This window comes from Eptesicus fuscus, chromosome 1, assembly GCF_027574615.1.
Source record: "Eptesicus fuscus isolate TK198812 chromosome 1, DD_ASM_mEF_20220401, whole genome shotgun sequence".
NCBI classification, from domain to species: Eukaryota; Metazoa; Chordata; class Mammalia; order Chiroptera; family Vespertilionidae; genus Eptesicus; species Eptesicus fuscus.
In genome coordinates this window covers 4,990,202-5,003,813 of record NC_072473.1, presented here as the reverse complement: position 1 = coordinate 5,003,813, position 13,612 = coordinate 4,990,202, and the positions used below count along the sequence as shown (strand labels likewise).

Sequence of the window (13,612 nt, the reverse complement as noted above, 5' to 3'; positions counted from 1 at the left end):
GCTCAGTGGTTGAGCATCAACCTATGAGCCAGGACACATGCCTGGGTTGCGGGCTCCATCCCAGTGTGGGGCGTGCAGGAGGCAGCCGATCAATGATTCTCTCTCATCAGTGATGTCTCTCTCTCTCTCTCTCTCTCTCTCTCTCTCTCTCTCTCTCTTCCTTCCTCTCTGAAATCAATAAAATTTATTAAATTAAAATAAATAAAAACCTCAAATGACAGACAAAATTAAGAATTGCCCTTTTGACCACTTTGGTGATAGAATGAAACTGCCTCCCAAATTTGTGCAAGGGGCTCGGCCCTCCCAGCCCTGGCTGCCACCACCCTCAGTAGGGTGATTGATCGTGGAGTTCCCACCTCCCCCCCCCCACCCCCCCCCCCCCACCTCACCCCATCCCCAATTCGCGCCACAGAGGGCGATGGCCCCGGCTGCCTCCTGGCCCCGCCCCCCACCCACTGGTAGGTCCGCTGTCTGGTCTAATTAGCATATTAGCTCTTTATCATATAGGATGAGTCACACTGACCACACAGACATGACAGTAACGGTGCCAGAACAATCTGTACGTCTTGGCCAGCTCCAAGGTCAGTCCCAGAGCTAGAGGCCCACAGAAGGGTGGCCGTGGGTCAGAATCCCCCGGGACAGGCGGGGTGGATGCTTGTGTCCTGGGACAATTAATCCTAGAGCTCCCTCCAAGCTCTCAAGTGTCCTGGCTACGATGACAAATGGTGTAATACTGACACTACCTCAAAGCCTGAACTGCCTTAGAATGTCCACTTATTAACACACCGGGGACTTCCCCCAACATGCCCCAAAGACATCGGGCCCCAATCCCCGCAACCTGGGGAGCCGCTGCCTTATTTGGAAAGAGGACTTTGCAGATGGGATGGATGAAGGGTTCTGAGACAGGGCAGTTACCCCGCAGGGCGGGGATGCTGTCACTCGGGCCCTTAAAGAGGCTGGACGGAGCACGGCCCCACCTTGATTTTTTATTTCTGCCCTCGTGAGTGGGAGAGAACATACGTCTGGGGTTTTTGTATGTTTGTGTGTGCTTTTTTAAAAATATATTTTTATTGATATCAGAGAGGAAGTGAGAGGGAGAAGGAGAGAAACATTAATGATGAGAATCATTGATCAACTGCCTCCTGCATACCCCCTACTGGGGATCGAGCCCACAACCTGGGCATGTGCCCTGACCCGGAATGGAACCTTAACCTCCTGGCTCATAGGTCGACGCTCAACCACTGAGCCACACCGGCCGGGCTATACTTGTTGTTTCAGTCCACCCAGTTTGGGGCAATTGATAATGGCCGCAACAGGCAATTCGTACAGCCCTCTATGATGCCTTCTTTTCTACCGGTTCCTCTAACAGGAAACACAAGAACAGCACAGTGATGAAGAAAGGGTGAAGGGAGGGGGAAAAAATGGGTACAATGGCTCCAAATAGCAAACCCACATATATGCCCCACAATGGGGGGAAAAGGATAAAGCGCAAGTCAGACGCAGTCCCGCAGAACCCCCAGGGTCTGCAGGATTCTGTGGGGCTCTTTTTTTTTTTTTCTTTTCTCTTTAAAAATACACTGAGTGGCCAGATTATGATGATCTCTGAACGCATAATAATCTGGCCACTCAGTGTATATCCTATATAATAAAAGGCTAATATGCAAATTGTCCCCTCGACCAGGAGTTTGACCAGCAGGCAGGCCGGCCAACCGCCCATGTCCCCTCCCCCTGGCCAGGCTGGCCGGACCCCACCCATGCACGAATTCATGCACTGGGCCTCTAATATATACACACATACATATATATATATATATATATATATATATATATATATACATACATATACATATATACTGAGTGGCCAGATTATATGCATTCAGAGATCATAATAATCTGGCCACTCAGTGTAATTGATTCCAGAGAGGAAGGGAGAGGAAGAGAGATGGAAACATCAACGATGACAGAGAATCAGATCGGCTGCCTCCTGCACACCCCCTACTGGGGATCGAGCCTGCAACCTGGGCATGTGCCCTGGCCAGGAATCGAACCGGCGACCTCTTGCTTCATGGGCCGATGCTCCACCCCTGAGCCACGCCGGCCGGGCTGTGGGGCTCCTTTTGTCAGCATAGCGCAAGGGCCGCTGCTGGCCATGACAAGCCCGAGGCCAGGAGCGCATCCCCGCCCCTGAGGCGGGAGACCAGGCGATGCCCGCTTCGCTATGCAACAAAGACCGCATTATGAACGCACAGAGAAACGAGGCTTGGAAATGCGACCTTGGGGACAGTGGCAAACTGGATACTTGCAAACAAAGAATGTGGGAGTCTCAATATTTTGATCAGTGAAAGAAGACGTTTGTTCGGTTACCAATCGGTGGAAAGGGCCCGGCACTGATAGAAGGAACCATTGAAGAAGATACAATTACCAAATATTTCAGCCCCAAATCCAAAAGCTACTAGAAGGGAAAGGAGGAGCAGATGACACATTACAGAATACGTTTCCTAAACCTCTTGCCACACGGAAGAGACCAGCAGCAGAATATTAGTTCCGTTATGCCACTGGCAAGGATGCAGTGCTAAACCAGTGGTCGGCAAACCGCGGCTCTTTGGCCCACTGAGTGTGGCTCTTCCACAAAATACCACGGCCTGGGCGAGTCTATGTTGAAGAAGTGGTGTTAGAAGAAGTTGAAGTTTAAACAATTTGGCTCTCCAAAGAAATGTCAATCGTTGTCCTGTTGGTATTTGGCTCTGTTGACTAATGAGTTTGCCGACCACTGGTCTAGACCATCCCGTGGAAGCACAGATGGGAGGAGGAGCTAAAACAACAGACTACACTGATGGGACAGAATAAACTGAAATTTAGCAACTAAAAATGCACATAAAACTTGCAAATCAAGTCTACAATAGCCCTAGCAGGTTTGGCTCAGTGGGTAGAGCATCGGCCTGTGCATTGAAGAGTCCTGGGTTCAATTCCCTGTCAGGGCACATGCCCGGGTTGCAGGCTCGATCCCCAGTAGGGGGCGTGAAGGAGGCAGTGAATCATTGATGTTTCTTTTTTTTCTTTTTTTAATATATCTTTATTGATTTCAGAGAGGAAGGGAGAGGGAAGAGAGAGATAGAAACATCAATGATGAGAGAGAATCAATGATTGACTGCCTCCTGCACGTCCCCCACTGGGGATCAAGCCCACAACCTAGGTATGTGCCCTTGACCAGAATCGAACCTGGGACCCTTCAGTCCACAGGCTGATGCTCTATCCACTGACCCAAACCAGCTAGGGCCATCATTGATGTTTCTATCTCTCTCTCCTCCCTTCATCTCTGAAATCAATAAAAATACATATATTTTTAAAAGTCTAGAATAAAAGAAGCTCCATAGCCCAGCCCGCGTGGCTCCATGATTGAGCGTCAACCTATGAACCAGGAGGTCACGGTTCGATTCCCAGTCAGGGCACATGCCCAGGTTTCAGGCTCGATCCCCAGTGTGGGGCATGCAGGAGGCAGCCGATCAATGTTGATGTTTCTCTTTCATCGATGTTTCTCTCTCTCTCCCCTCTCCCTTCCTCTCGGAAATTAATAAAAGTATTTTTTTTAAAAAAAGAAACTCCATAAATAATAAGTGGGAGGTCATATGCTTCACAGCAGCATATGTTCCGGTTGCCCTGAGCTAAAGCTAACTGATGATGTGACAGGCACACACACAACCAATGGATGCTCTAATCCGGGGGTCCCCAAACTATGGCCCGCGGGCCATATCCGGCCAGCCACTTGTGTTGGTATTCCTTGTGAGCTACTAGTAAGCATGGTTTTTACATGACTAAATAGCTGGGGGAAAAGATCAGAAGAACATTTCATGGCATATGACAGTTACATGAAATTCACATTTCAGTGCCCATAAGTATGTTTTATTGGAATCCAGCCACGCCAATCATTTCTCATTGTCTGTCTCTGTCTGAGATATCACCAGAGTAAGTAGTTACCACAGAGACCATGCAGCCTTCGCAACAATAGCCGCCCGTGGGAATGAATCAAAAGCATGCCTATTTTTTGTCAGATGAGCAAAATATATGTTTTTTGGGGGTGGCGCTGCATTTTAGTAGTTAGTTTATGCGTTCTGTGAGACGAAAAAGGTTGAAAATCACTGCTATCGGCCTGTAATGGTATCTTAATACCGGCAAAAATATGCTTTATCGCTTTCCCTATCTCTAACTAGTAACACGATGGCTGGGTCAAAGGCAGACTGTGCCAAAGCCAAGGTGAAAAAGCATGTGTACTCGATCATTAAAATAGAAGGCAAACATTTTCTAGATATTCTAAGGCGGTGGTCGGCAAACTCATTAGTCAACAGAGCCAAATCTCAACAGGACAACGATTGAAATTTCTTTGGAGAGCCACATTTTTTAAACTTCAACTTCTTCTAACGCCACTTCTTCCAAATAAGACTCGCCCAGGCCGTGGTGTTTTGTGGAAGAGCCACACTCAAGGGGCCAAAGAGCCGCATGTGGCTCGCGAGCCGCAGTTTGCCGACCACTGTTCAAAGGCAACGTGAGGGAAAAGAAAATGTCAGCATTAACCCAGAGCGGGTTCGGCCGATGGGGCGCCGCCCTCGTACCCGGTCCTTCTTATCCTGGCGGGCGTAGGGGAAGCACGGGATCACGGCGGTCACCCGGGAGGACGACGCGATCTTGCAGGCGTTGATCATGATGAGGAGCTCCATCAGGTTGTCGTTGATCTCCCCGCAGCCGCTCTGGATGATGTACACATCTTCCCCTCTCACGCTTTCACCGATCTCCACGCTAGGAGAAAAACGCCGTCTGTTAGTACGCAAGCGTATCTGCCCTGGCCGGTGTGGCTCAGTGGATAGAGCGTCCGCCTGCAGACAGAAGGGTCTCAGATTCAATTCCAGTCCAGGGCACATGCCTGGGTTGCGGGGCTTCATGCCCAGCAGGGGGCATGCAGGAGGCAGCTGATCAGTGATTCTCTCCCATCATTGATGTTTCTATGTCTTTCTCCCTCTCCCTTGCTCTGTGAAATCAATAGAAATATACACTGAGTGGCCAGATTATTATGATCTCTGAACGCATAATCATCTGGCCACTCAGTGTGTGTATATCTATATTAGAGGCCCAGTGCATGAATTCGTGCATGGGCCAGCCTGGCCAGAGGGAGGGGACATGGGTGGTTGGCCAGCCTGCCTGCTGGTCGAACTCCTGGTCGAGGGGACAGTTTGCATATTAGCCTTTTATTCTATAGGATAGACACTGAGTGGCCAGATTATTATGCGTTCAGAGATCATACTAATCTGGCCACTCAGTGTATAATATAAATTCTAAAGCATATTTGATGACTGGCCAGGACCACAGACAGCTGTTCTCAGGGCTAAGATTTATCACAGCGAGAGGGCACAGAGCACCGTGAGCCAAGGGGAAAGGCGCCCGGGCGGATCCAGGTGGGAGCTTCCAAGAGTTGTCCCCAGGGGATCACACAGGTCGCGCTCAATTCCCCCAGCAATGAGCTGTGACAATGAGCTGTGAGGTGCTGGCTGTCTACCAAGGAAGCTCATTAGAGACTCAGTGCCTGGGGGGTTTGTTGGGGGGGCTGGTGACGTAGTTACCTTCTGCCTGGCACATACCAGACTCGCGGGCACCAGCATCCAGCATGCTGTTAGACAGTGAGCCCCTCCCATGAGGGAGAGGAGGGAACCCTGGGTAAAGCTAAGTTCCCAGCGGCCGGCCTTGCAAGCAGGCCGTTTTCCCATATGAGGGGAATCTTATATGCTCCTTAGAAATTGGTCTCAATCTTGCTATTGCTTATGTTAGCTCTTTTCTGCTAAATATTATATTTAATTATTTATGTTTATTAAAGTTACATGTGCACATTGCTTTAAAAATTCAGATCACTCTGTAAGCCTTATAACAAACAGCCCAGAGGCAACCAATTTCAATTCTTTTCTTTTTTAAATACATTTTTATTGATTTCAGAGAGGAAGGGAGAGAAACATCCATGATGAGAGAGAATCATGGATCGCTGCCTCCTGCCTGCCCCCTACTGGGGATCGAGCCTGCAACCCGGGCATGTGCCCTGACCGGAATTGAACCTAGGACACTCCAGTCCGCAGGCTGACACTCTAGCCACTGAGCCAAACCAGCTAGGGCCCATTTCAACTCTTAACATGGTTTTTTGATATTTATCTTCGAGCCTCGAGCTAATGTTTGTACGGCTTCATCTTGATTTCTTATCTAGGCATCACCTGTTGACTCTTCGCTGTGAAGATGAGGATTTAACTCTATTTCCTCCCTGTCCCATCACCCGCTTCCTATGCAACCTCCCGACCTCCTCCGGCCTTCATCCCAACATAGGTCAACATTCTAACCAAACACGAGCGCTCCATGCAACCGTGTCAATGCTGCTCAGAGCTGAGCCCGTCTAGTTAACTTAAAGCCAAGTTTATAGTTTTTCCCTTTTATGCAGCATTTTGCGGGGTTTGTTTGCCCTGGAGGAAATGATCCTATCTTTTCATCTGCTAAGTGTTCTAAGCACTCACTACAAATTCCAGTCTAAACACTTGACTAACATAACAGCAGTATCCACTTCATCTCCCTGCTCACCTCGCCCAGGCTGTCTGACCTGGGCCCTTCCGGCCAGTGCGCAGCTGCCCCCCCCCCCCCCCCCGGGGATTCCCTCCACCCCCAGCCACCCCGTTTCCCACTTTCTGTACTCTTTCTTGGCGTACTTCCTTGTTTTGCTGACCAGCACCATCCAGTAGCATCTTTTTAAAATATATATACCGTATTTTCCGGTGTATAAGACGACTGGGCATATAGAAGATTTTCCTGGGTTAAAAAGTCGTCTTATACGCCGGAAAATACGGTATCTATCTTATTGATTTCAGAGATGAAGGGAGAGGGAAAGAGAGAAACATCAATGGTGAGAATCACTGATTCTCACCAGAGGGCTGCCGAGGGCCTGGGAGAGGCCTGGGCCCGCCTCAGAGCTGCTACAATGTTGGCTTTCCAAAGGCAAATCTCTTCCGGTGGCTGATGTATCAGCACCAACTGGAGCAGAACATGAATGTTGCATTTGCTCTCCCACCGCCTCTCATCCTGAGCCGAGAAAGCGGACTGCACCCAGCACACAGAGACACTGAGAAATACTCCCAGTACCCCCCCACCCCCCCGCGCAACAGCAGCCACCCGCACCCGCACCTGCTGTGGCAACTCCCCCCACCCCCAATTCAGATCGCCTTCCTTCCAACTCAAGCTGCAACCCTTCCGAGACCCACTTCGTCAAGCAGGCTGCAGGTCTGCTTCAACAGAAAGTGTCATATTTACTGTAGTATTTATGCTTTTTTAAAAATATACATATGCACGTTGCTTTAAAAATTCAGATCACTCTGTAAGCCTTATAACAAACAGCCCAGAGGCAACCAATTTCAATTCTTTTTTTTAATACATTTTTATTGATTTCAGAGAGAGGAGAGAGAGAGAAACATCAGTGATGAGAGAGAATCATGGGATCGGCTGCCTCCTGCACGCCCCCTACTGGAGATCAAGCCTGCAACTTGGGCAGGTGCCCTGACCAGGAATCCAACTGAGACCTCCTGGTTCGTGGGTCAATGCTCAACCAACTGAGCCATGCCGGCCGGGCTATTTATGTATTTTTTTTAAACAAGTGATTTTGGGGAGACCATCTAGTTAAGACTACCGGAATCAACAGAAGCTTCTCTCCAACGTCAAGTAGATCAGAAGACAAAAAATGAAGTTTTCCGAGTTGACATGATCTGCAAATGAATTTGGGAACTAGGGGGTCATATTCTCGCATGTGCTCAGCTATGGATGGAGACGGCGCAATGCCAACCTCAGGGTGAGAGGGACAGCAGAATTCTATGTGCTCCCTCCGATCTCGGGTACAAAGGAGCTCCATGGAGTTCCTTGTGGACCTCACATCAACTGTGGGACGAAGTCAATTTGGAAGTCACATTATTACATCGCTCGTGGGCCAGCGATCTAGCCCATGGGCTGAGAATGATGAGGGAGGCAGGGCAACGACCCCCTAAAGACATCTTGCTCTTACTACCCTGGACCTGTGTATCGATAAGTTTACCAGGCAACGGGGAAGCCAGGTGGCAGATGGAATTAAGGTACTCATCAGCTGACCTCAAATAGGGAGCCTGTTCTGGATTGTTCTAGTTGATCAATGGAATCACAAGGGCCCATGTAAGTTGGGAAACCATAAACATCCTGGAAGAAACCAGAGGCAGCAAAATCTCAGACGTCTCTCGTAGCAACGTGTTTACAGAGACATCTCCCAGGGCAGAGGAAACTAAGGAGAAAAGGAACAAACGGGACTCCCGCAAAACAAAAAGCTCTGCCCAGCAAGAGAGACAATCAACGAAATGAAAAGGAAGCCCACTGTACGGGAGAAGATGAGACATCGGATGAGGGGCTAATATCTAAGAACGATGTGAAGGCTGAAGTGGGGTCAGGAAGATCCTTTGTTGCCCTGGCCGGTTTGGCTCAGTGGATAGAGCGTCAGCCTGTGGACTGGAGGGTCCCAGGTTCGATTCCTGTCAAGGGCACGTGCCTTGGTTGCGGGCACATCCCCAGTAGGGGGTGTGCAGGAGGCAGCTGATCGATGTTTCTCTCCCATTGATGTTTCTAGCTCTCTCTCCCTCTCCCTTCCTCTCTGTAAAATATCAATAAAATATATTAAAAAAAAAAAAAGAAAGATACTTTGATGCTGCCTTCGGCCTATTTCTCCTCAGAACTTCAATCCCCGTATGACTAGTTCAGGGCAGGACAGAGAATACTATTACCATGGCAACGTTTTTCCCCAAGCTATTCCTGCGTCTACTCATAAAGATGATCACGACTAATCTTTATTCTAGGACTTTTTAAAAAAATATATTCTTTTATTGATTTATTTAGAGAGAGAGAAACATCGTTGTGAGAGCAAAACATCTATCGGCTGCCTCCCGCACCCGGGCAAGTGCCCTGACCGGGAATCGAACCGGCAACCTTTCAGTGCAAGGGATGATGCCCAACCAATTGAGCCACACTGGCCAGGGCTATTCTAGGACGCTTAAAAACGGTGGGCAGAAGGCAGCATCCATTTGCTCTTCAGATAAAGGATCTTTACTGACCCTGAAATAAGAAGGTGCATGCGTTTATCTGAGTCAACAATGAATGGATGTGCAAGTTAACAGATGGCCTCAGACCCTTTAACACTTTCCCATCAAGAAGACTCCCCTTGCCTTAACCGGTTTGGCTCAGTGGATAGAGCGTCGGCCTGGGGACTGAAGGGTCCCAGGTTCGATTCCGGTCAAGGGCATGTACCTTGGTTGCGGGCACATCCCCAGTAGGTGTGCAAAGAGGCGGCTGATCGATGTTTCTCTCCCATCGATGTTTCGATGTTTCTAACTCTCTATCCCTCTCCCTTCATCTCTGTAAAATATCAATAAAATATATTTAAAAAAGAAAGAGAGACAGCCAGAACTTTGGGTCATACAACACAGCTAACGACTCTGTGGGCAGGTGAACTTCCAGGAGGAAATGCTACAACAGCCGCTCAGACACATCATCAGTGCTGTCCCAGGACATCATCATGGCCTATGGTCGAGCTGGGACAGAATCTCCCTCTATGTGAGTGACTCAGAGATGACGATGTAAAATCAGGAGGCTCTGTGTCCAATTCGGTGGTGTTTGAAAAATGGGGAATGGGCCCTGGCCGGTTTGCTCAGTGGATAGAGCGTCGGCCTGCGGACTGAAGGGTCCTGGGTTCGATTCCAGTCAAGGGCACATGCCCGGGTTGCGGGCTTGATCCCCAGTGGGGGGCGTGCAGGAGGCAGCCGATCCATGATTCTCTCTCATCATTGATGTTTCTCTCTCTCTCTCTCTCTCCTTCTCCCTTCCTCTCCGAAACCAATAAAAATATAAGAAAAGAAGAGGAAAATGGGGAATGACGAAGAGACAGCGAGCAGGCTTTCTGGTCCGGGCTCAGTGAGAGATTGAGGAAGGGGCCTCTTAGAGGAAATGAATCAGTTCTCTCTTCCTGTTGCCCTTGCATCTGGTCTTAGGGGCGCACAGTGAAAACTGGGTCACTAGCACAGCGCCTGGGAGGAGAGGACTTTGGGATACATCAACCTCTGGACCTCCACAGTTCACGGAGAGAAAAGTCAAGAAGTTAACCTTTAGAGTCCAGATATTAAAAACAAAATGTAACTAGATAAGCAATTCCAAGACTTCACGGTAGCGTGGTTTTTGAGACCTCGTGACTTCTAATGATCAAGGGGTAGCTATACAAATACTCAAAAGCAAATGACATCGAGTCCGCTTGAATACATCAATGTCTGAGGAAGTTCCACCAACAGAAATCCAACCCTGACTTCACCATGGACTTCAGATCTAGATTAACCACGCAGTCGGCTGCACTGAGGTAACACGTAAGAACGACACATTCCCTTTGGTTGATCGCTTACCCGCCCCCCCCCCCTGCCTTCCCTCTGAGGTTTGATGGTCTGTTTGATGCTTCTCTGTCTCTGGATCTATTTCTGTTCATCAGTTTATGTTGTTCATTATATTCCACAAATGAGTGAGATCATGTGATATTTGTCTTTCTCCGACTGGCTTATTTTGCTTAGCATAATGCTCTCCAGGTCCCTCCATGCTGTTGCGAATGATAAGAGTTCTTTTTCTTTTTTTTTTTTTTTTTACAGCAGCGCAGTGTTTCAAAGTGCACCTCACCCAGAAATTTCTCCTTTACTGATATGACATCACCTCCTGAACAAAAACCATGATCCCATTCTTCTCCTGCTCTAAGGCTACTGAAACTTAAATAGGACTGGCTATCTTTCCCCGAGTTCCCGACATCCTCCTGGTCCTCTTTATTAAATCTGCAAAGACACGCCCAGCCAGTGTGGCTCAGTGGTTGAGCGTTCAATTCCACATCAGGGCACATACCCGGGGTTGCCCGATCCCCGGTGTGGGGTGTGCAGGAGGCAGCCGATCAATAATTCTCTCTCATCACTGATGTTTCACTCTCTGAAATGCATAAAAATATATTTTTTTAAAAATCTGCAAAGACAAATTCTTTAGCCAGAGGACTCCCAGCATTAATACCACCTGCTCCTCAGTCACAAATGTTTGTTCACTTATCACCAGGGCCGTGGGATTACAATTGTCCACCAGGAAGAAGACTCAACTATCCTAAAAAAACTGCCACCACCACCTTCCCCGTATGCATTCACTCACCACCTCAGTATCTAAGAAATGTGTTGCCTAACCAAGATCATCAAGATCGCCCCCCATGTTCTCATCTAGAAATGTTTAGTTCTAGGTTTTACATTGAGGTCTATAATCAAGTTAATTTTTGAAACAGCGGGAAGTGCGGATAGAGGTTGTTTTGTTTTGTTTTGTTTTGTTTTGTTTTGTTTTGTTTTGCAGCTGGCACCAACTGTTCCAGCGCTTGTTGAAAATGCTGAAGTGGGTCTTGGCCAAAGATAAGAAATGATCAGTAACCGTGTGCAGCGCTACACATTTAAAGGGAGGGGGCGGGGGGGAATGAGACCAACTTGAACTTGATCAGGGAGCTCTGAGGACTCAGGCAGGTGGGAAAAGGAGCCCCTGGCCGGGCCCCTGAGGTGAGGGCTCCCGCCTGGCCGCGCGCGGCGCAGGGGCGAGCGCTTCTGGTGGACCGGAGACGTGGCCGGCGCTTCCACTCCAGCCGCGGCCTGGTGGCTGGACACGGCAGAGTCTCAGAACCGCGAAGGAGCTGCGAGTCCATCATCGCGGAGGCAGAAAAAAATTAGAGGCAGCGCAGGGCAACCCAGCACGTGCGCCCCCAGAGTTCCCACGCTTTGGAAAAACCTCTGCGCAGCCACACCTGCTGGTTAACCTAAACGTTTGCGCCCCAAAGTCATCTGGCGGTTTTCACCACGCTGCTCCCGGCCCGTGGGCTCCGACCTTCCGGGGCCGGGCGGGGAAGTGGCGTCGGAAACCGCCGCAGGTGAATCCAGCGCGCAGCCCCGGCGGGGGCGGGGGCGTGGGCGGACCCTTCCCGAGCACGCGGGGTTCGGGATGAGCCCGGCAGGGGCCACGCAACCCCGGCGATCGCAGCCAGGGCGGCCCTCCCCGCGTGCCCTGCACCTGGGCGGCTACCGCCGGCGGTGCCCACCGCGCCCCGAGACGCTGTGACCGCCCCCCCCCCCCCCCACGTCGCCCTTCCGGGCTGGGGCCGCCCTCGGCTTTCCGGGGCGCCGCGGCGGTGGCGCGGAGGCCGCGTCGTGACCGGCCCGCCCCGGAAGGGGGAGCGCCCGGCCCGGCCCCGCAGCCGTGCGCCCGGCGCCCTCCCCGGCCCCACGCGTCCCCACCTGGTCTCCTGGTTGCTGAACTTCTTGGTGACCACCTTGCCCAGCTCCAGGCCCAGCCGGTCGGCCACCCGCTGGGACAGGTCCTGGTGAGAGCTGCCGCTGAACAGCACGATGTTGGTCATCTTGCGGCTCGACGGGTGCGCGGCGGAGACGGAGGCGGCGGGGGCACCAGAGCCTGCAGCGGGAGCGGGAAAGCGCGCAGCCGGCGGACGGATGAGCCGGCCGGGTAGCTGCGGGGGGCGGAGCTACGGGAGGCGGAGCTGGAGGGGCGGGGCGTGGTGGGCGGGGATAGCTCAGTGGCTGGATCCGGTTGGTGCAGCGGGGGTGGTGGGGAGGAGCAACGTGGGAAGGGGCGGAGCAAGGGAGTTGCTGAGGGTGGGGGGAACGGGGGTGGAGGGGAAGCAGGAGGGTGCTGGGAGGCAGGGGCTGACCCCTGGCCGAGGGCGTCAGCTCCGAAGCTCTGGCTGGTCCTGAAGCATTGAGGAGAGCTCCAGAGCACAAATATTTTTTTAAAAATATAATTTTATTGATTTCAGAGAGGAAGGGAGAGGGAAAGAGAGAGAAACATCAGTGATGAGAGAGAATCATTGATTGGCCGCCTCCTGCAGGCCCCCTACTGGGGATCGAGCCTGCAACCCTAGCATGGGCCCTTGATCAGAATCGAACCTGCAGGCCAACGCTCTATCCACTGAGCCAAACCAGTCAGGGAACAGACCACAAATCTTGACTACTGGGTCCTGCCTCCTGGGGGAAAGGAAATGAACCAGATTAACTGGGCACTGAGGAAGGTGCTGGAAGAGGCGATGGACTGCCTCGCAACCAGGCGTGGAATTCCCCCCAAACTCGTTGCCTACCAAGGGGTTCAACGAAAGAGGTTTGCAAACTGTGGGCCAGGGCCAGACACACAGCGCTGCCTGTGACCCTGAGAGCCGAGCATGCTTTGCACATGGGAACATTTGCAGTGGATGTGATAACAGTCCACTACCTGTGAACTCCCCTGAAGAGAAATGCCCCCCCCCCCCCCAAGAGAGAACACCTTTCCTCTCACGGGTGTGTACTGCAAAAAATGTACTCAATGATTACTATCTGTGGCATTTGTCCCGATTCAAATTTGCGAGGCTGTGCCTTATACCTGCAGCCCATCTCGGGTTCTGGACTCTTTCAAGCGCTCAACAGCCACATGTGGCTAGAAGCTGCCATATTAGAGTGAGAAGCTCTAAGAGCAGTGCGAAGACGCCCTGATTCATTCA

General features: G+C 50.9%; 1 protein-coding gene across 1 annotated transcript in view; it reads right to left on the bottom strand.

Moving 5' to 3' along the window:
• PRPS2 (phosphoribosyl pyrophosphate synthetase 2) overlaps positions 1-12,586 on the bottom strand; it is a 34,593-nt gene extending 22,007 nt beyond the window's left edge. Inside the window, exons 1-2 of the mRNA XM_008156581.3 lie at positions 12,363-12,586; positions 4,608-4,791 (exon numbers count right to left, since the gene is read on the bottom strand). Coding sequence (XP_008154803.1) covers positions 4,608-4,791; positions 12,363-12,484 — 306 coding nt within the window. The 5' untranslated portion in view covers positions 12,485-12,586. The remainder of the gene's footprint in view (positions 1-4,607; positions 4,792-12,362) is intronic.
• Between the last annotated feature and the right edge of the window lie 1,026 nt (positions 12,587-13,612).